We start from the raw sequence: 23,582 nt of genomic DNA on the forward strand, positions 1-23,582 counted from the left end.
AGAAGTACAGGAAGGAAGGAGGGAAGGGAAGAAGGAAGAAAGGGAGGGAAGAAGGAAGGAGGTAAAGGAAGAAAGGGAGGGAGGGAATAAGGAAGGGAGGGAGAAGGTAAATCATTTTATGGAAAATTATCATTTAATGATATCTAATGCAAGAAATAGACTGCAAACTAACATATATGCATATACTGTATATATATATTATATAGATAGATTTATAGATGGGGAGAGAGAAAGAGAAAGAAAGAAAGAAAGAAAGAAAGAAAGAAAGAAAGAAAGAAAGAAAGAAAGAAAGAAAGAAAGAAAGAAGACATGCATGTGCATTGTGTGTACAGTGTCAAATAATAATATGTAATATTAGTGTTCAATATAAACCATCCCATAACCCATGTATACAGTGTTATATGTATGTGTTATATTAGTGTTCAGTATATACCCTCATGCCCCATCTCCATGTGCTTTGTGTTTACAGAGTTATAAATATGTGTAATATTAGTATTTAGTATATATACCCTCCCATACCCCATCTCCATGTACATTATATATTCAGTGTTATAAATAATATGTAATATTAATGTTCAGTATATATCCCCTCCCATGCCCCAGCTCCATGTGCCAGGCTCAGTGCCCCCCTGGCAGGGCTCTCTTTGGTGGTCTGCCTCTCCTTGATTATTTCCTGACTCCAGCTCTGAAGGATCTAGCACTAATGCCTGTAGTCTGGGGGGCACTTAAGGGTTAACAATTGGAAGCTCTTTTTTTCCCTTGTTCCCTTCCACCGTCCTGTGCTTGTCTGCAACATTTCTTTAGTAGAGGGGAGTAAAACAATCTCCAGGTGGAGCACTTCACTGCCAGCAAGCCAGTCAGGGGCTCGGTGGTGGGGCTTGTGTGTGCAGAGCAGTGCTGGTGGGAAGAGGAGCAGGGAGACAGCAGCAGTGTGTGCAGCAGAGCAGTGCTGGTGGGCAGAGGAGCAGGGAGACAGCAGCAGCAGTGTGTGCAGCAGAGCAGTGCTGGTGGGTAGAGGAGCAGGGAGACAGCAGCAGTGTGTGCAGCAGAGCAGTGCTGGTGGGCAGAGGAGCAGGGAGACAGCAGCAGTGTGTGTGCAGAGCAGTGCTGGTGGGCAGAGGAGCAGGGAGAGCAGCAGTGTGTGCAGCAGAGCAGTGCTGGTGGGCAGAGGAGCAGGGAGACAGCAGCAGTGTGTGCAGAGCAGTGCTGGTGGGCAGAGGAGCAGGGAGACAGCAGCAGTGTGTGCAGCAGAGCAGTGCTGGTGGGCAGAGGAGCAGGGAGACAGCAGCAGTGTGTGCAGCAGAGCAGTGCTGGTGGGCAGAGGAGCAGGGAGACAGCAGCAGTGTGTGCAGAGCAGTGCTGGTGGGCAGAGGAGCAGGGAGACAGCAGCAGTGTGTGCAGCAGAGCAGTGCTGGTGGGCAGAGGAGCAGGGAGACAGCAGCAGTGTGTGCAGAGCAGTGCTGGTGGGCAGAGGAGCAGGGAGACAGCAGCAGTGTGTGCAGCAGAGCAGTGCTGGTGGGCAGAGGAGCAGGGAGACAGCAGCAGTGTGTGCAGCAGAGGAGCAGGGAGACAGCCGCAGTGTGTGCAGAGCAGTGCTGGTGGGCAGAGGAGCAGGGAGACAGCAGCAGTGTGTGCAGCAGAGCAGTGCTAGTGGGCAGGGGAGCAAGGAGACAGCAGCAGCAGTGTGTGCAGCAGAGCAGTGCTGGTGGGCAGAGGAGCAGGGAGACAGCAGAAGCAGTGTGTGTAGCAGAGCAGTGCTGGTGGGCAGAGGAGCAGGGAGACAGCAGCAGTGTGTGCAGAGCAGTGCTGGTGGGCAGAGGAGCAGGGAGACAGCAGCAGTGTGTGCAGCAGAGCAGTGCTGGTGGGCAGAGGAGCAGGGAGACAGCAGCAGTGTGTGCAGCAGAGCAGTGCTGGTGGGCAGAGGAGCAGGGAGACAGCAGCAGTGTGTGCAGAGCAGTGCTGGTGGGCAGAGGAGCAGGGAGACAGCAGCAGTGTGTGCAGCAGAGCAGTGCTAGTGGGCAGGGGAGCAAGGAGACAGCAGCAGCAGTGTGTGCAGCAGAGCAGTGCTGGTGGGCAGAGGAGCAGGGAGACAGCAGAAGCAGTGTGTGTAGCAGAGCAGTGCTGGTGGGCAGAGGAGCAGGGAGACAGCAGCAGCAGTGTGTGCAGCAGAGCAGTGCTGGTGGGCAGAGGAGCAGGGAGACAGCAGCAGTGTGTGCAGCAGAGCAGTGCTGGTGGGCAGAGGAGCAGGGAGAGCAGCAGTGTGTGCAGCAGAGCAGTGCTGGTGGGCAGAGGAGCAGGGAGAGCAGCAGTGTGTGCAGCAGAGCAGTGCTGGTGGGCAGAGGAGCAGGGAGAGCAGCAGTGTGTGCAGCAGAGCAGTGCTGGTGGGCAGAGGAGCAGGGAGAGCAGCAGCAATTAGCAGCATCCAGATCAGTGCGAGGGATCAGTCATCTCTGTCTGCTGCAGGAGAAGCCCCCTCCCCTCCTGTGGGACTCCCCCCTAACTCCTGGGTTTCAGATGACCACCTCTGCCTGACCCCACCAAGAGACATCCCACCTCTGCATTGTAATCACTGTCATTTACACTTCAGCTTCCAACCTGTCTACAGCAGAACTGACTGCTCATCGCCAGGAGAAGAAGGAAAAGAAGAAGAAGAGGAAGGAGGAGGAGAAGGGGGGCTGTACATGGATTAAGACTTTTTTTGGGGGGTGGAAGTGAACATGTCATGTCTTTTTTCCAGGCATTGCAGACTTTAACATGCTGGGAGCCTGCTGGGAAAGTGGGTGTATGAAGTAGAGGCAGCAGACAGGGCAGTGCAAGTCAGCAGCAGCAGCAGCAGCATCTTGTGGATGAGGATCTCCAGGGGGAAGGAGGCATGAGAGCTCCTCAGCTTTGGATGGTCCCCTAAGGAGTTATGGATGTTGATGCACTACAGTCTCCAGCACAGAGCAGAGTCCTGGGAGTCAGTGGTCACCAGATCCCAGCTCACCCCCCATTGGATTTTATCCTTCCAGTATGTGTCTTTCCATGAGGCATCTTCTGAAGCCCTCAGTACAATGTGGAAATGGATACTGAGACATGGTGGCCCAGGCTTCTGTCACCTGCCTCGCTCCCTGCTCCTCTTCCTCTTGGTCTGCTCCTTGTCTGTCACCTGTGATGAGGTCTGGGGGAGAGGGTCAGTGCGCCCCCCGGACATCTCCTCCAACTATTCCTCTGGGAGACACGTGCGAAGTTACAACTACCTTCAAGGAGATATCCGCCTCAGGAAGCTCTTCTCCTTCCACAAGTATTTCCTCAAGATCGATGACACCGGCAGGGTTAGCGGGACCAAGAAGAATGACTGCCCTTACAGTGAGTACCCTGCCTGCCCCTGGCCAGGGGGCACATCACCAGTGCAAAGAGTGCCAGGGCAACTAGTGCCAGTTACTGATTCTCCCTGGGTCAGTGTTGCCCATACTCTGTACTGTAAGTAACCATGTACTAGTCACCCTCCCTGTACCAGTGTCACCCACTCTCTATACTACAGCCACACTATACTAGTTACTCACCCTCCCTGTACCAGTGTCACCCACTCTCTGTACTGCAAATCATCCACACTCCATATACTACTCACCCTCTCTGTACCAGTGTCACCCACTCTCTATACTACAGCCACACTATACTAGTTACTCACCCTCCCTGTACCAGTGTCACCCACTCTCTGTACTGCAAATCATCCACACTCCATATACTAGTCACCCTCCCTGTACCAGTGTCACCCACTCTCTGTACTGCAAATCATCCACACTCCATATACTACTCACCCTCTCTGTACCAGTGTCACCCACTCTCTATACTACAGCCACACTATACTAGTTACTCACCCCCTTAGTTCCAGTGTTCCCCACTCTCTATACTACAGTCACACTATACTAGTTACTCACCCCCTTAGTACCAGTGTCACCCACTCTCTATACTACAGCCACACTATACTAGTTACTCACCCTCCCTGCACCAGTGTCACCCACTCTCTGTACTGTAAGTAACCATGTACTAGTCACCCTCCCTGTACCAGTGTCACCCACTCTCTATACTACTGCCACACTATACTAGTTACTCACCCTCCCTGTACCAGTGTCACCCACTCTCTATACTACAGCCACACTATACTAGTTACTCACCCTCCCTGTACCAGTGTCACCCACTCTCTGTACTGCAGATCATCCACACTCCATATACTAGTCACCCTCCCTGTACCAGTGTCACCCACTCTCTATACTGCAAATCATCCACACTCCATATACTAGTCACCCTCCCTGTACCAGTGTCACCCACTCTCTATACTGCAAATCATCCACACTCCATATACTAGTCACCCTCCCTGTACCAGTGTCACCCACTCTCTATACTACAGCCACACTATACTAGTTACTCACCCTCCCTGTACCAGTGTTACCCACTCTCTGTACTGCAGATCATCCACACTCCATATACTAGTTACTCACCCTCCCTGTACCAGTGTTACCCACTCTCTACACTGCAGGTCCTTTACACTCCATATGCTAGTTACTCACCCTCCCTGTACCAGTGTCACCCACTCTCTGTACTGCAGGTAATCTACACTCTGTATACTTGCTACTCATTTCCCCTGTGCTGGGATACCCACTCTCTGTACTGCAGATCATCCACATTCCATATACTTGTTACTCACCCTCCCTGTACCAGTGTTACCCACTCTCTGTACTGCAGGTACTCCACATTCCATATACTAGTTACTCACCCTCCCTGTATTAGTGTCACCCACTCTCTATACTTCAGCCACACTATACTAGTTACTCACCCTCCCTGTACCAGTGTCAGCCACTCTTTGTACTGCAAATCATCCACACTCCATATACTAGTCACCCTCCCTGTACCAGTGTCACCCACTCTCTGTACTGCAGGTACTCCACACTATACTAGTTACTCACCCTCCCAGTACCAGTGTCACCCACTCGCTATACTGCAGGTCATCCACACTCCATGTATATAAATTATGAGTGACCAGCACACAGAGTGGGGAACACTGGCACAGGAAGGATGAGTAACTAGTAACTAGTACATGGAGTGTGAGGGACCAGTACAGACAGTGGGGAACCCTGGTACTGTCCATGTTGGTAACACTGGTACTGGGAGGGTGGGAGACTGTTCCAGGGGTGTGGGTAAGAGAGTGGGGAATACTGTTATTGGGAAGATGGGTAAGTACATAGAGTGAATGGGATTATTACAGAGAGTGGTAACAGTGGTACAGGAAGGAGCTAGTACATGAAGTGTGCGTGACCAGTACAGAGGGTGAGTGAGTGAGCACATAGTACATGAAGTAAAGGTGACAGTACAGAGAATGGATAATACTGATACAGGAAGGATGGATGGGCAACTAACTAATATAGGCGCATGGTTATATAGTACAAAGACTAAGCATAACTAATGCAGAAGGTCCAGGAGGTGCAGAGAATAAATAGATAGTCCTGGAAGGGAGGATGAATAGTAGGTGGATAACTATTTCAGTATAAGTAGTGCTGGGAACATTAATACTTAGTCCTAGCAGTGCAGAGAGTGGAGGCAACTAGAACAGAGAGAGTATGAGGCTGACTTGTGTGTAGGTGACTTTTCTATGGACTGTAAGTAATTTAGATAAGGACCCTGGATGACTGGTACAGAGGATGAAGGCTGCTAGTGCAATGACTGCAGATTTTTATTACAGGGACTGTCAATGACTAGTACAGTGACTATCTGTGACTAGTATAGGGAGTGTGAATGACTGTTTTTTAGGGTCTGATGGCAACTAGTACAGGGACTAGTGCAGTGATATGGAGTCTACTTTGGCTTCTTACTCCAGGCATGGTGGGTGGCTATTCCAGAGATTGTGGCTGACTATAACATCAAGTATGCCCCTGTCTAAGAAGGTCCAGACTAGTGCTAGGAGTGTGGGGGGTGGAAATGGTAATTTTACAGTTGGTTAATCCTAGGGGGTTAATGAGCTGTGGTTGTAGCCCTGACACCCTGTCTGCATGCTGCTGGGACAGAAAGGCACCACTAGGGTCATAAACCATGGCATGCAGACCTGTGAACTTTACTGGACATTGCGGCTACTAGTTCAGGCCAGGGGCTTCATGCAGCTTCTCAGCTGTTGTAGAACTATAAGTCCCAGCAGGATATGCCGTGTCTTGTGCTTGCACAACAGCTGAAGATTTGCAGAATGCCCAGCTCTGCACTATTTTTCTGTAAAACAGAGGTAGGGATCAGGTATTGGAGCTGTCAGTGTATTGGGGCAGGGGACATCTATCAGGCTTGGCTTCTGTAAATGGATTTTTTTGCTCAAATAGTTCAAGCTTTTTTTCCTTTGGTATGCAATTTACACAGGACTGCTGATCTTCCTACAAACTACTGCTGACTTACTAGAACCTATGATGTCTTCTGTATGGGCCCCATTCCACGGGATGATTATAGTTCAAAAAAATCATTTGTAATGGAACGATAATCGTTTCGTGTAATAGCAGGCAACGATTAAACGACCAACGAGAATTTATTGGGCGCTTGATAGAATTTGGACCTTTTGTTATCGTTGATCTTTTGCAAATCGTTCGGGGTAATAAGACGTCGTTCAGCCGATGACAGGATGACCGCAAGAACGATCATAAGTAGCGATCATCGTTCCGTGTAATTGGGTGAACGATTTCAGGTCGTTCGGGATCGTTTATCATTAATTGTGGAATTGGACCCTATGACTGCCTGACTGGAAGGCCTGGATAGGTCTCAGCCATCTGTCCCTTGTATGTACCCCTGTTTGGCCTTGCAGTCATATGCGAAACAGTAGGACCAGTTGTAAATGACCTTAATGTGTCAAAAACCTCACCTTTCCTTCCCCTAATGTAAAGTATCACAACTTAGTACTACCAGTATTGAACCATCACTATCAGCTGGGATTTGTAGCAGAATTTCTTTTTAGTTTTATTATTTTATAGTATTTGTAGGTTGATACCTATTGGCTCTCTCCCCCTCTTCCTCCAGCCCTCTATACATTTGCAACCATGTATCCATTTCACTCTAGAACATTTATTTGTTCCAAATTCCAAATGTTCCATTTGTTTCTAAATAAACAGAGAAAAAAAAAAACCTCAGGATGATAGAAATCTGAAGGAGTAAATCTTCCGAGTCTGAGAGTAATTATCCTTTATTATTTAAGGAGTGTATATGATCTTAAATGAAAAAGAGTTGATTTCTGCTTAAGAGGCCGGCTCTGGTTTTCATTAGGGTGCAGGGCTGGGGTAAAAGGGATCATATACTGTACTATGTACAAATGCTACAAGTAGACAACAATAACAATGACTACATCACTGTTTTCTTGCCTTGTTTGGATACATCTGAATCGTGTGACGAAACGCAATCACAACTGGCTTACATATGGCCGATGATTGCTGGAAGGCCTCCTTCTCCCGCTGTGATTATATACATTTCTTGTCTACAATACTTGGGACCTGAATCTGTCATTTGCATTATAGTCTCGGCAGGTTTTCTTCTTCTTCTTCTTCTTCTTCTTCTTCTTCTCCTCCTCCGGTATGTTTTCTGTGAGCACAGGTCTACATTCATAAGAGACCCATAAATCTAGAAGTATACAAAACCCCTATGGTTGTCTGGTATGGTGTGAGTTACCTAATGGATTTGACCTCTTTTGCTGAGCATGTGTCCAATATATTACAAATAAATTCTGGCTGGGGGTCTGCTTCGGGGGCTTGCTAACCTTTTCAAAATAAATTCTTATTAAAAAAAAAAAAAAAAAAAAAGAACTGAATGCTAACTTTGAAGTGTAGATGTAGCAGAGCTCTTTGTGGATTTGTGATATTAAAGTATGGTCTATGGCAGAGGTAGGGAACCTTGGCCCTCCAGCTGTTGCCAAACTATAACTCCCATCATGCCTGGACAGCCAATAACCTTGGGTTATTAGGGTGTCTCTTTAAGGAAACTAATGGACTAATACCAGGGGCCATGTAGAGTGGCTAGCTAGACAGACAACACTGTGGTTCTCTACTGAATAATGTCTATAAATGTTAGCTTATGGAGTGGTTTTATTGGCCCTATTAGACCAAGTAGTCTGAGGGTCCTACATAGAAAAAATGCCCAACATATGACCCATAATATCCTCTTCATAACACCCTGTGCCTTCAGCTTTAATTTGCAGGATCTAGTGGTGCGTTTACACAGACAGATTTATATGACAGAAACCAGGAATCGATTTAAAAAGAGGAGAAATCTCAGTCTTTCCTTTATGACCCGTTCTTGTAGAACATTTATCCACTTTAATGAACAGATCACAGGATCAGACTGGAAGTTTTCTGCTGGAGCAAAGCTTGTAGTTTTTTGTTGGGTTGTGTATGGGAATTGTTGTTGTGAAGGTGCTGCAGATATCACGCTGTCTTCTGCAGTCACCTGATGCTATGGCCTCCATCATTTCTCTATCCCTCTCCACCACCTAGTACACAATTATGTACATACATAAGATCCAAAGTCTTTACTGTAAGACAAGGCTAAACATCAATACAAAACCATGAGCTGTAGTGGAAGTATTCGACCCTGGTGCTCAACCCAATCATGAAGTACTGGGGGAATATGGAGAAAAAGCAGTAACTTTATGGGTTAAAACATTGATATTATTCATCTGTATGATTTACAAGTAGGAGCACTCCAATAATATAGTGGGCAATGGACAGGACACGTGGGTTCTCTATGGCTCAGCTTTTAAATTTGTCAGCAGATACCTGTCTATTACAGATGAGCGAACCTCGAGCATGCTCGAGTTCATCCAAACCTGATCGTTCGGCATTTGATTCGCTGGGGCTGCTGAAGTTGGATAAAGCCCTAAGGTTGTCTGGAAACATGGATACATGGACTATATCCATGTTTTCCCACATAGCCTTTATAGGCTTTATCCAACTTCAGCAGCCACCGCTAATCAAATGCCGAACGATCGGGTTTGGATGAACTCGAGCATGCTCCAGGTTCGCTCATCTCTACTGTCTATACATCTGCTGCGTATGCATGTCTGTATACCTCTTGCCTGTCTCTCTGTCTGTCTATCTATCTATCTATCTATCTATCTATCTATCTATCTATCTATCTATCCATCTATCTCTATGTATATCATCATTGATATCAATGTATCTAATATCTATTTTGTATCTATCTACTGTATTCTCATGTTTATCTATTTATATATATTTATATTCTATCTATCTATCTATCTATCTATCTATCTCTTATCATCTATCTATCTATCTATCTATCTATCTATCTATCTATCTATCTATCTATCTATCTATCTATCTATCTATCTATCTATATATATCTAACATCTATCTATGTTGTATCTGTTTTATCCATATGTCGATCAACCTATTATCTATCTATCTGTCTGTCTGTCTGTCTGTCTGTCTGTCTATCTATCTATCTATCTATCTATCTACCTATATATATTTTTTTATTTATCTCTACATGTCTATCTCATATCTGTCATCTATAATAATAATTTTATTTATTTCCTGAGGCTCTGTACAATTCTGGAGTTACATAAAAAGACAATCAGATGTTTAAAGAAGGAGAATGAGGATCCTGCTTGCAAGAGCTTACAATCTATGGGGAATGGGGTTAAGACAAAGGCAGATGTACAGTATGTGCCATATATCCTATCTATCCATCCATTATCCATTATCTCTCTACATCTCTAGCTGTCTCATCTTTCTTCATTTTTGTCCTATCGTAACTCTCATTATCTTCATCTATCTTCTTGTTCCTGTGATAGATAGATATATGAAAGATACAAAGATAGATAAATAAATAGATAGATAGATAGATAGGAGATAGATAGATAGATATAAGATAGATAGATAGATAGATAGATAGATAGATAGATAATAGACAGATAGATAGATAGATAGATAGATAGATAGATAATAGACAGATATATATTGGATAGATAGAAGATATAGATATGGGATAGATGATCTATCTCATATAAGTGTATTGTGCATGTATATATGCATTTATGTATCATAGTGATAAATGTCTATATCCAGCAGTACCTAGTCATTCTCTATAGGCATTACAGCAGAGGGAGACTTCTATATTGTCCTGACCCTGATTGTTCTTAGACTTGTTGATCACTTTGTGTAAATGCCGAAAACATCTCCAGGTCCATGATGGTGCTGTAAGTGTCCCAGCAAATAGCTGTGATCGCCCCCTGGGTCACATACTCTTTTAACCCTCTAGACTGAAAGCCATTATTATTATTATTATTATTATTACTATTATTCTATTTCCTGTGTTGTATTAGAGCAGGTCTATGCGGAGGCAGTAATACCCCGGTGTGGCGTGCCCGCAGCTTCCCATTTGTTTGGTTGTTGCTGTTACAACCTGACAGCGACGTCTTCTGATCCATCATTTTGGTAATTGTCTTGTGGTGCTCCACATACAGAGTTTCCTTGCTCTTTAATCAAGTCAATAAAGCCGGGTGTCTTTGATGTTGTGGCTGTCGTGCTACCGTTCCCATCTGTTAATCCGGGCAGATTGTTGTGCAGCCAGACATTGAGTGCAGCTATTACACCTCTTGTTTGCTGAGTCTCAGCATCACAGCATCGCCCTTTGATAGGTTAACAGCTCACTGCAAGTTTCTAACTTTTATGTCTTGTAGAGTCAAAGGGTGTATCCCATCTCCCGGGATCATTCTGACTTTAATCCTTAATGTCTTGTTGTTTTTACGCTGCCAAAGCACACATCTTTTATTTGTATAGGTATCTGTTCTCCTTGATGCTTGGAAATAATAGTTAAATGGATGTTGTGCCGAAGTAAAGTACCGTCACAAAGGTAGTAGACACGGTCGCCTTGTTTGTGTTCCGTATCGCCGGAGCGTATAACAAACGTGACACACATATATATATATATGTGTGCGCTGTACGGGGAATACCAGACCTTACCTGATACATTTGTCTCAGAAGTGGCTGACTTGTCTACAAAAGTTTTGTGGGTCATTGAGAATCAACATAAACAATGGTTCTGTGTATACGGTGCACATTGCCATGCCGAAAAAATAAAAAACAGCACCTCAGATGTTACAACCCATTGACGTCAATGGAGCTAAGCTGCAGTACCAAACACAGCCATGGACAGGTTATGGTGGCGCTGTTTCTGGAAGGAAGAAGGGCGATGGCATAAAACATTTCCTATTTCGGAAACTTTTAAAGGAGAAGTCCGGCCTCATTTTTTTTTTCCTATTTAATGGCAGGGCACAGGGGTAAAACAGCAAATTGCACTAAATTACCTCTCCGCATATCCACGATCCACCGTCTGACTGGCTCCAGGACCCCCGCCTGGACGTCATCACAACTCGGGGGAGAATGCCTGTCTCAGCTGATGGACAGCCTGCTCAGCCCGCCCCTGCCCAGTCACTGACTGGCTGAGCAGCCAGTCCATCATCCGGGTGGTGACGTCGGCAGCAGAGATCCTAGAGCTCAGTGAGGGTCCTGGGGCTGGTCAGATGGCGGATTGTGGGCACGGGGAGAGGTAAGTTAGTGCCGCTTTTCCCCCTGCCATGCCCTACTATTTAAAAAAATAACCAAACCCTGAGGCCGGAGTTTTCCTTTAAGTAAGTTACTGTACATAGGAAAAGTAAAGAAGGAATGAGCTCCCTATCTGTTGCCGCCTATTGGAGGTAGCAGACATGCAACCTAGTGCTTGGCCCCAATTCAGAGCCTTAAAACATGAATGGGATTATTAGCCAACCCAGAATCTCTCCCAGAAGGAAGTGTGACCCAACTGTAGACAGTTGTTTAGGGGTTCTTGCCTCTGGTCAGTAGGGTGCGTAGGAAGGGAACGTTGACCAGTTGTCACCTATCACCTCAAGTTGGATGGGCAAATAGGTAGGGACAGTCAGGGCCTAGCTCTAGGGCTCACTGTACTGTTTTCCCTACCTATTTACTCTGGCTGTACATTCCTGAAATCTCCTTGAGGAGTTTGCCACCACTTCCAGTAGGTGGCACCAAAGAGCAAGATCTCCTCCTTCTGCAGGAGAGCTACTTTGCATATTTTTTCTGTGGTGCATTACATTACCTATGAAACTACACACATCTTTAGGGCCTTTCCTCAATTAGAAGGTTTTTTCCCATAAGTGTTATTTCTGTTGTCAAACCTTGGGGGCTCCCATTGTTATTTGTATTTATATCTTGTATGTGGGTTAAAGGGGGTACTCTGGTAAAAAAAATATATATTTTTTTATATTTAAGGTGGAACTACACTGAAAATAAATTGTTTTCAAATCAACTGGTGTCAGAAAGTTATACAGATTTGTAAGTGACTTGTATGTAAAAATCTCAAGTCTTCCAGTACTTATCAGCTGCTGTATGCCCTACAGGAAGTGCTGTATTCTTTCCAGTCTGACACAGTACTCTCTGCTGCCACCTCTGTCCATGTCAGGAACTGTCCAGACCAGTAGCAAATCACCATAGAAAATCTCTCCTGATCTGGACAGTTCCTGACACGGAGAGAGGTGGCAGCAGAGAGCACTGTGTCAAAGAATACACCACTTCCTGCAGGACATACAGCAGCTGATAAGTACTGGAAGACTGGAGATTTTTAAATAAAAGTAAATTACAAATCTGTACAACTTTCTAACACCAGTTGATTTGAAAACAATATCTTTTCACCATAGTGAAAAAAAACCAGCTTACCCCTTTTTTTTTTTCTCTTTGCATGCCTTGTAATCTCCACACTGCGTCTGTCCTACATGGACCGCTGCCAATAAACAGGTATAGATACTCCCCAAAATCAACTCCCATCTACTGGGTAATTCCACTCAAATACGGCTACAACATCTATATAGCACATAAATAATACACAAGAAATGGGCAACGCATTTCAAACCATTGCAACAAATGAGTGTTACACTTATTATACTTTATTATAGTCATAGGTGTGAATATTTTGTTGTTGTTAGATGTGTTATTCACTACTGTAATTGTCTGTACACAAGTGATTAGTGACACAGGAGGCGGCTTTAGTGATGCTGAGAAGTTTCTAGATCAAAGAGCTTACAGATCTTTAAAATGTCAGTAGTGTGCGTTGGGCAGGCTCGGCCCTAAAACGACATATATATATATATATATATATATATATATATATATATATATATATATATATATGTTCCCGTCCGTCCCTGTGCTCTAATTTGTCTCTAATGAACATCTGTGTCAAAAACTCTGGAGGTAAAGTATAGGTTTTGTAAGACTTAATTCTACATTGGGTTGTGCAATCAGAGCCGCGCTCTGCAGCTGGACTCCCTCAGTACAAGTTCATGGTGTCATTAAGATATTGTCTAAATGTTGCCTAATTACATGGGAACGGGATCTGACTGCGCCTACAGGCAACTTTGTCAACCCACCAAATGGTAAATTGTAGCCAATTAGGATGTTTAAACTACAGTAAATAGCTAGATAGTTTTGATCCTAAACCCACACCTGATATGTTCCTTTTATCCCTTCCTTTACACACACAAAAAAAAAAATTACATGCTGGAAGTCGAAAAGAACATCTGTCCCGTTCCCGTACAAAGCCGTAAGATATTTTGTCATAAAGAACCTAATCTGCTGAGTAACTCCAGTGTAGCCCCCAGATGGCGACGCGCCATCGGTATCTCCGACACTCGATCACATGGTCACTCTATAAATATTGTAAGGGGTGAGGCGTACAAGCTGTTCATAATATAAATAACCACAGGATTTTAATGGCGTGCCCTTTTACCGGCTCTAAATAAATGTTTGGATTAGCGGTTATCTTCTAGCAGCCCGCTGTTTTAAAAAATAAACAGATACCTGCGAGACACCATCCAGCCCGGCCGAAGGATTAGGGGCGGCCGCCCTACTAGATGATCATTATGCCGGTTAGGTAGTCGAGAGCAGGTTTTATTGTTGGTGGCGTTTAGCGCTTTCTCTTAAAACTTCTGGGCTGCTGATCTAGAGGCGGCTGTCTGCAGCTGCTGTGTGTAGTCTCAGTGCTGGCGGGTAGGCCGCAGCCATGACGGAAAGCTGTAGTGTTAAGGCCCTATTCCACCAACAGATCTGAAGACAGATTATCTGCCAAAGATTTGAAGCCAAACCCAGAAATGGATTTGAAAAGAGGAGAAATCTCAGTCTTTCCTTTATGACCTGTTCCCCGTTTATCGTCTGTTCCTGGGTTTGGCTTCAAATCTTTGGCAGATAATCTGTCGTCAGATCTGTTGGTGCAATATGGCCTTGTGAATGGGAAGAGTGCTGTTTGTTTGTATCTATCTATCTCCTATCTATCTATCTATCTATCTATCTATCTATCTATCTATCTATCTATCTTCTATCTATCTATCTATCTATCTATCTATCTATCATATATCTATCTCCTATCTATCTCCTATCTATCTTTCTATCTATCTATCTATCTCCTATCTATCTATCTATCTATCTATCTATCTATCTCCTATCTATCTATTATCTATCTATCTATCTATCTATCTCCTATCTATCTATCTATCTATCTCCTATCTATCTTTCTATCTCCTATCTATCTATTATCTATCTATCTATCTATCTATCTATCTATCTATCTATCTATCTATCTATCTCCTATCTATCTATCTATCTATCTATCTATCTATCTATCTATCATATATCTATCTATCTCCTATCTATCTATTATCTATCTATCTATCTATCTCTCTATTTATCTCTATCTATCTATCTATCTATCTATCTATCTATTATATATCTATCTCCTATCTATCTATCTATCTATCTATCTATCTATCTATCTATCTATCTATCATCTATCTATCTATTTATCTTCTATCTATCTATTATCTATCTCCTATCTATCTATCTATCTATCTATCTATCTATCTCCTATCTATCTATCTATCTATCTATCTATCATATATCTATCTATCTCCTATCTATCTATTATCTATCTATCTATCTATCTCTCTATTTATCTCTATCTATCTATCTATCTATCTATTATATATCTATCTCCTATCTATCTATCTATCTATCTATCTATCTATCTATCTATCATCTATCTATCTATTTATCTTCTATCTATCTATTATCTATCTCCTATCTATCTATCTATCTATCTATCTATGTCCTATCTATCTATCTATCTATCTATCTCCTATCTATCTATCTCCTATCTATCTATCTATTTCTATATTTATCTATCTATCTCCTATCTATCTATCTATCTATCTATCTATCTATCTCCTATCTATCTATCTCCTATCTATCTTCTATCTATCTATCTATCTTCTATCTATCTATCTATATATCTCCTATCTATCTATCTATCTATCTATCTATCTATCTATCTATCATCTATCTATCTATTTATCTTCTATCTATCTATCTATCTATCTATGTCTTTTAATTATCTATCTATCTGTTTACTTATAACAACCAATCACAGCGCAGCTTTCATTTCTTAAATATGTACAAGCATTTCTTAAAATATATCATTATAGAGATATAGACTCACTAATCTCCCATCCGCTTTGTTTTGATAACCTGTTGCCTGCTGCATCCTGCTAGGTTGGGTCACTCATGCTCAGCTCAGTAAAATTTTGTTGGTCTACTGTTCATTGCCTCCGATATCCAGAATCCTGCTCCACGCTGACGAGGGGCAATACCCCGAAACAGCTGTCTGTGGATGGATGTCCATTGTCATGTCGCAATTCTCGCAATTTAGTTAGACTATAACATTAAAGGGGCCACCCTGGTATTTCCCTATTTGTGTCCTAATACCTGCTACTGAGTAGGACTTAAGGGGTTATGTGTCAGGGTAGTTTGGTGATCCCCCCCACTGAGAGGCACCCATTAGCAATGGGTTTCCTTTACAGGAGGGATATCTGGCTATGCCCATGTTTTGAGACTCTTATCTGAGGCTCCACGGAACCCGTTTTTGTATATTCTAATATTTCAGGTGGCAATGTATCAATGGAGACTTGTGATTGAGTACTCCGTTGGATTGAGCTCCTCGAGCTCAGTAATTGTTGTGTTTTACCAGTTTAATAAAATAACACATGACTGTAGCACATGACTGTTTGTAGTCTGTTACCATGAAAACAGATGAGACCTATTACATTGGAATTAAGCTATAAAAAGTTATGTTCAAACACCGTGAAATAGAGGTTACAGTATTTTCTATATAAGACTATGTTCACACAACATACTATTAAGAATTTTTTTTTCCATTAAAACAACAGCAGTACTTTTTAAACTGCTATAAAATGTGTTGAAGTCAATAGAACAGTGGCCGTTGTTTTTACACGATGCATTGAATAAAGGCCGTTCCAAGGTTTGTTCCATTGACTTCAATGCATTTCATTGTAGTATGAAAAGAAGGACCATTGTTTTAATGGAAAATAACAGGCTTTTTTTTTTTCAAATATAGTACGTTGTGTGAGAATAGCCTAAAACTATGCTCCATTGAAGTCAATGGGAAATTGGCAGGCAGTGCACATACTGTATAGAATAATATCCGTAATTGATAACAACTGTTCAGATAATAAACACACTCAATATTTACCACCTTCTTTTGCAAAATACTATTAAAAAAAAAAAAATTTGTTCCAAAAATTTGTTTTGAAATTACAGCCGTATTTAGGTTTTATTTTACACTGTGTGAACCTAGCCTAAGGCTAAGTTCCTACAACGTGTTTTCATGGCCATTGACATTGTTAGGCCCCGACATTTGATTTTTTTGGATGGCTGTCATTTTGGAGCCAAAACACAGCCGGTTTATGCAAAAAATAGCCACGAAGTGTCCCAAAAAAGTTGGGAGAACGTAGCCTAAAACTTGTTGTAAAAGTCGACATACCCCTGGACAATGTAAGGTATATTTAGATAGATGGGGGTGAAATATATCATGAAAAATGACAGATACCCCCAAAAAATCCATCAAAGAAATGAAAATAAGTATATATTGTATCTTTATTTATTAGGCAAAGAGTAACAACATTAGAAGATTTTACGGCTTGGTTTATACTGGGGGCCTGTCGATGGGATTAGCTTTATATACTGTAAATTGTGAGGTGCCAGCCTGGCATAAATGTTTAGGGTATGGGGATTAGGCGGTGATTATGTATGTGCTTAATTCTGGACAGCTATACCATAACAGGATTTGCTGTTCTTGGAAAGGCGCCCAACAATGTCAAACTACACCAGCAGCTGTCATATTTAGGAAGATATACTGACGCTGCAATAGAGTTAATGCACTCACCCATGGACCATGACTTGCATGATTCATTACAGGTTTAATTGGTTTATAAATCTCAACCTGAAAAGCTGCCCGGACTGCCGTGTCTTCTGTCAGTGGAGATTGTAGGATTGTAAGGAAATGTTGAGTCAGAGAGCAGCAGAAAGGGTTAACACATGTGACTCATTACCCCAAGACAAATGGGTAACCATAAAGAGCAGCCGGCCCCTAGGCTATGTTCACACACAGTAAAATAAACGGCGGTAAATTTGCCATATTTTCAGGCTATGTTTATAATTTTTGGGGGGCATTTGACGGCTGTTTTTTAGGATGGCCGCCATTCTGAGATCAAATAACGACCATTATTTTATATCGACGGACGTTCTTTGTATTATCTTGGCAGTCATTATAAAATTACTGCTATTATTTAGCCTCAAAATGACGGGCAAGAAAAGATGGTGTGTGAACGTAGCCTCAATGTAATAGTGTGCTCTATTGAAGTCTATGGACCATATAAGTCTATTGATCATCAGTGCACAAACAAATAAGGAAAATGTCCATAATTAAGAAGAGGCATCGAAATAATGAACTCATTTTCATGCCCATTATTTACCGCTTGTTTTTGCAAAAAGAATTTTTTTTTTTCCCCATCTGTTTTATTTTTAATTTTTTGCTATTATTATACCGTGTATGATAATAGCCTTAGGGTCCAATAAAGCGAACCAATCACCTGTCACCATAATAAATCCCTGCCCCTGTACTGTACAGTGGGGAAGGCGCTTCTCCCCTCCCCTCTGTGACGCGGCTCCATTGATTCTAATGCCCCCAGTGTTTCAGGGACAGGCCGATGCTCGGGAATAGACCGGCGTTGTGTGCAGGAACCAGGTGGTGGTTCAAAAAAAAGGACCGCACCACCGGCATCCCCGCATCGATCTGCTAATGTAAATAAAAAAACAAAGCAATGTACCTGATGGTATATTCGCTTCAAAATAATAAAAAATAAATTGAAAAAAAATATTTAATAAAATTTTTTAAAAATCACAGGGTCATTCTGCTAAGGCAACCCATAATTTAAGATAATAATATGTAACTTAGTTGATTTTTGACAAAATTCATCATGTAGTCCTGGTGGCTACAATGGTGACCACAAGAAATAACTTAATGGACTTAAATATAGTCGGGTAGGGCAGTCTATGCACCATGTTGTAGCGCCTCCATGTCTCACCAAATCTTTCTAGAAGCAATGCTCCTAGGGTAGAATGTCTCTTGGAAAACATGGGCACCATGTTACATATCTGTAAAGAATCGGAAGGTAATACACCATGTGGATCGAGAACGACATTATAAACATCTATAACTTCCTACAAGATTACATCATCACTATTATTATACACTACTATGAGACACTGTCTCATCTGAAGAAGCCTTTCTCTAAATGAGGACCGTATGGCGATCAGCTGGTCAGACAGGGAGCGCTCTATGCTGTCCATATGCTCTAATAGGTCACATGGATGGGGATTGACCTAATATGACACTCCCTATAAAATAATCCCTATGGCTATAACCATTACATGAGAAATCTCTGACTTTAACCTCTGACTGCTTGGATGACGGCCGTGTGATGTATATATCATGAGTAATACTTGCATAATATGTGATTTATTACCACAATCCTAATTTCTGGGGTTAGTCATCTACATTTATAGCAAACATTAAAGCTGAAGTATTACAGCGCTGTTGTGATATACAACCCAACGTATCTGACCCCGTATTTCACCAGAAACAGATTTTTCCTATTTCCACGGAACTTGATTGGTTTTTCTAGATAAAGGAAATTTACGGCTGATGAGAAGAGATTATTCAACAATTCACATGAAGTTTAGTGAGAAATATTCGATAGATGGACACAATGAAGGGAGGTTTTATTAATGATGTTTTTCTTCGGTAGATGTACATATGATAGAGGTTAAAATTCCAACTCCCAACTTCAACCGGTTCAGACAACTTTCTAACATGTATAGGGCCTCCCAACAGACAACGTTGGAATATAGAAAGGTCAGGTATATTGGATTCCAACTGTCCGACCCTATTGTTCTCAGAGACAGAAGCTACCACCAGAGCCGTCTGACAGCGGCTTTCTTCCCTTCTTTCTATTGAGAACACATAGCAAAAGTTCATATGTATGTGGAGGTCAGGGGAGATGTTGGTCAAATAAATGTATGCACCTGTAATATAAGACCTGTATGTTTATACCAAGGGGCAGTTTTTAAACTTCTAGGGGCAGATTTATCAACCATTGTGTAAAGTGAAGCTGGCTCAGTTGCCCCTAGCAACCAATCAGATTCCACCTTTCATTTTCCAAAGAGGAATGAGGAATGAAAAGTGGAATCTGATTGGTTGCTAGGGGCAACTGAGACAGTTTCACTTTACATCATGTTTGATAAATCTCCCCCAATGTTCTGCATGATTTAAATCAAAAAATGTTTTCTATATTGAAAATTTAAATCACATATAATTGGAATATGAAGTATATATAGAGGATCACGAAAATATCTGCTTCTTTCCCAGTATTAAAAGTAATATAAAACCTAATATTTATTTATTTATTTATTTTACTGGTTAGAGCCAGGTGCTGAAACATTTTTAGGGTACGTTCACACATACCGACTCTCAGTGGAAATCTCGCTGCGAGTTTTGCAGCGAGATCCGCTATGAGTCAAGGTTCTGGCAGGTCCTGTGCACACATTTCAGACCGCTGCGAGTATGTAATGCAGCCACCCCCTTAACCCCTTCATTCGCTTCTGCCCGACTCCCACTCTCTGTATACATTACCTGTCTCCCTTCCGGGGGTCCCGGCTTCCTGCTCTGCCGCCCAGCCAATCAGTGGCTGCGGTTGGGTAACACACTGTATGTGTGCACAGGACCTGCCAGGACCTTGACTCGTAGCGGATCTCGCTGCAAAATATATTTTTTATATTATTATGGGGACTGTGACATTCTACAGGGATGGGGGTGAGTTGTGAGCAGCAGCTATTGTATATACTCCTGTTATCTATATATTGGTGTTACCTATCATTGTACTTCTGTTGGTGCTGATCAGGAGTGCACTTTTTAGCTTTAGACCAAGTGGCCAGAATGGAAACTGCAAGATTTTTAGGATTATTTTAAAAATATAGATAGTAAAATGGAAAATTAGTGAAAACATCACCAAAAATTCTTTAAAAAATTCCTTAAAAATATATATTTAGCACAAAGATGGGATTTAGACAATAGGTAATTTTCTGATGACACATTCCCTTTAAGTCGTAGAACAGCCACTTTAAAATAATGGCAAAAAACACTTAGTAGGACATCCCCTTTAAGGGGTCAGAAAATCCCTCGAAACACTAGGATCCCAACAGGCATCTAAAAACTTTTTACACTAAATTGAAAATCAACATATTGTTTAGTCTGTTAAAAACAGCCCCCACTCAAAAAGTTGTTGGCAGTTTATAGTCCTGTGGTCCGGGGACCCTCGCTCATTACACATTACTATTTTTCAGCTAAAAGTGATTCGACCACTTACATGAATGTTAGTGTTAACAAACATTCCTGTTGCTCAAGAACGTACTTTCCATTTTAAGAATATACAATATTCCAGATTTTTTTTCATACATACCGGTTTTCTGGGAAGTTTACATAAATAGCGATCTCCGGGTGGAATTTCCAATTTATGCATTTTTTTTCGTCCCCACAGAAGAATAGGAATATGAAGTACACACGCATGTCCCCATTACAGTTCCTGCTGTCTTTGTCTGCCATGCATTTTACATGTAGAGATGAGCGAACTTCAAGCACATTCAGGTTCATCCAAACCCGAGCATGTAGCATTTCATTACGGATGGCTGAATATGTTGGCTGTATCCAAGTGTTCCAGGCAGCTTTAAAGGGGTTATCCAGTATTAGAAAAACATGGCCACTTTCTTCCAGAGACAGCACCGCTCTTATCTCTAGTTCGGGTGTGGTTTGCAATTAAGCTCCATTCACTTCAATGGAACTGAGTTGCAAAACCTGCTCCCAAACTGGAGAGAAGAGTAGTGCTGTCTCTGAAAGAAAGTGGCCATGTTTTTCTAACACTGGATAACCCCTTTAAGGCTGCATCCAACTTCTTCAGCCACCAGTAATAACATTCTGCACACTCAGCATTGGACAAGGCTTGAGATTCGCTCACCTCTATTGTTAGAGCAGAAGGTTTTGCTTCAGAGCTGTTCTTCTCTTGGGTACAGTATGTTTTATGCATTGTCCGCTATAAAGAAGCCTTAGGTAATTAGGCTGCTTTAGCTCCCGCAAGGCAGTCTACCAACCACAATGCAATGAAGAGCTACTGCATATGCACATAATAACAACTCTTTCTATTATAGCCGATAGGAATTCAGTAGAGCATGCTTGCTGCTACTGGCTGCATTGAATTATTCCATGTGGGATTATGGTGTCTATCCTTTCGTTGGTAATCTCAGAAGTGGATCCACACGTATCTGACATTTATGGTTGTGGATATGTGTATAAATATGCCCTAGAGATTCCACCACTCTGGGGACCAGTGGACATCAACCATCAATCCTATGTGGTGTTGGGTTGAGAAGAGTTGTAGAAGTTGTTCTCTTTTTTGGAGTCTGAAGGAAATCACTGTCGCAGTTGTATCCATCTTTCTTACATCTCACTATAATAAAAGGTCAAATGGGGTTTGGGTTCGTAAGGTGAGACCGGGTACAGTAGGGTCAGATTGTCTTGTTTAGGACATTCCCGTGATGGCACTCAGGCATTAGATTCTTGGTGGAAAAAGTTCTGTGTTTTGGTAACCGCTCTTAGTCAAGCTGGTCAAGCACTTTGAAGATTTACTTGTGGCTGAAGACAAACTGCATATTGTGTGTCTGTTCTTTTTCATTGTCTACTTTCACCTTTCTGTGGATGGCATGCACACTGTTATTTCTTCTGGAAGTTGGAGATTTATATCCTCGTCTCCAGGCTTTGGACCTTCCCAATGAATTTTATGGCAGAGGACGTGTTTTAGTTTAATGATCCTTCTTAGCAAAGTGTCCTGAAAATTTATGTTCTTTACTGATGAAGGATTGAATGTGGGTCTAAGTGTTCTAGGTGATATCTTAGCAATGATCTTCAAAGTCCTTCTACTATCTCCAACATCTTATCGCTGGTCTTCAAAGTCCTTTTACTACGTGGACTGCAATGTAAAAGTATCCCAAATGGAGTATGGATTGCACTTGATCTTATTTTTATGTCTGTCCGTATTTGTTGGTTAACAGAGGCGTACCTTGAAGCCCTTGGGCCCAAGTACAGAACCTTTAACAGGGCCCCAACTATCATGTTCCATTTACTGTTGTTGTCTCATGTGTCTTATGTGGCAGTGAGGACTTTCCGCCAACTTGGTTGGTTTATAAATTTTAACTGATGCATAGGTATTTAAAGTGAATATATAATCAGGTACGGTAAGTTATTTATATGAATAGGACAGCACAGGGATGCCGGTGCTGTAGTCGTTTTTTTTTTAAACGCAGCCTGGTTCCTTTGTATGGGGCTGGTCTATTCCGCCCAGCCTGAAGCACTGGAGGCTAGCCCGCCAGTGTGGCAAAACCCCTCCCCTCTTTGATTCTGTTCCATTAATTGTAATGGAGCCTTGTCACAGAGGGGAGGTGGTTTTGTCACACTGAGAGTTATCGGACCTCCAGTGCTTCAGGCTGGGTCGGTTGTTGAGAATAGATCGGTGCCGTGTGTGGGGACTGGGCCACGGTTCAAAAAAAAAAAAAGACAGCGGCACCAACATCCCTGTGTTGGCACTGGTCTATTCATATAAAAAAATTTAAAGCAATGTACCTGATGGTACTTTTGCATTAAGAAGTAAATATTTATGAGAGCACAAAGATGGCAGATGCCCATTGTCACCAACTTTCATTAATTCCCTAAATTTCTCAAATTAAACTAAAATATGGACAGATCAAGTTTTCTTTTTCTTCCTCAGACTCATAGCACCTGATGTAGTCTTTCATATTGTGAATGAGAAACTACAGACCTTAATAGATGGTCTTAATCCAATGTTACAGAGGAGTAAAATTATCACGATATGGTTAAATTTTGATTCCTACTTATTTCCCCTCCATCGTATATGAAGAATGTCCAACTTTTCCTTCCCATTCACCTCTTGTTATCTCTATTCCCCCTTGAATTTTGGAGTATCTTTAGACTATACCTCCTGTGGTAAAGCAATGACCACCATAAATCATAGTCTTGCTTGGACTATCTAAAATGAA

The 23,582-nt window shown here is 42.3% G+C and overlaps 1 protein-coding gene across 1 annotated transcript in view; it reads left to right on the forward strand.

The window, feature by feature from the left end:
- The first annotated feature begins 2,398 nt into the window (after positions 1 to 2,398).
- FGF10 (fibroblast growth factor 10) overlaps positions 2,399 to 23,582 on the forward strand; it is a 70,493-nt gene continuing 49,309 nt past the window's right edge. The window contains exon 1 of the mRNA XM_069964736.1: positions 2,399 to 3,348. Coding sequence (XP_069820837.1) covers positions 2,916 to 3,348 — 433 coding nt within the window. The 5' untranslated portion in view covers positions 2,399 to 2,915. The remainder of the gene's footprint in view (positions 3,349 to 23,582) is intronic.

Source organism: Dendropsophus ebraccatus, chromosome 3, assembly GCF_027789765.1.
Source record: "Dendropsophus ebraccatus isolate aDenEbr1 chromosome 3, aDenEbr1.pat, whole genome shotgun sequence".
Taxonomy (NCBI): domain Eukaryota; kingdom Metazoa; phylum Chordata; class Amphibia; order Anura; family Hylidae; genus Dendropsophus; species Dendropsophus ebraccatus.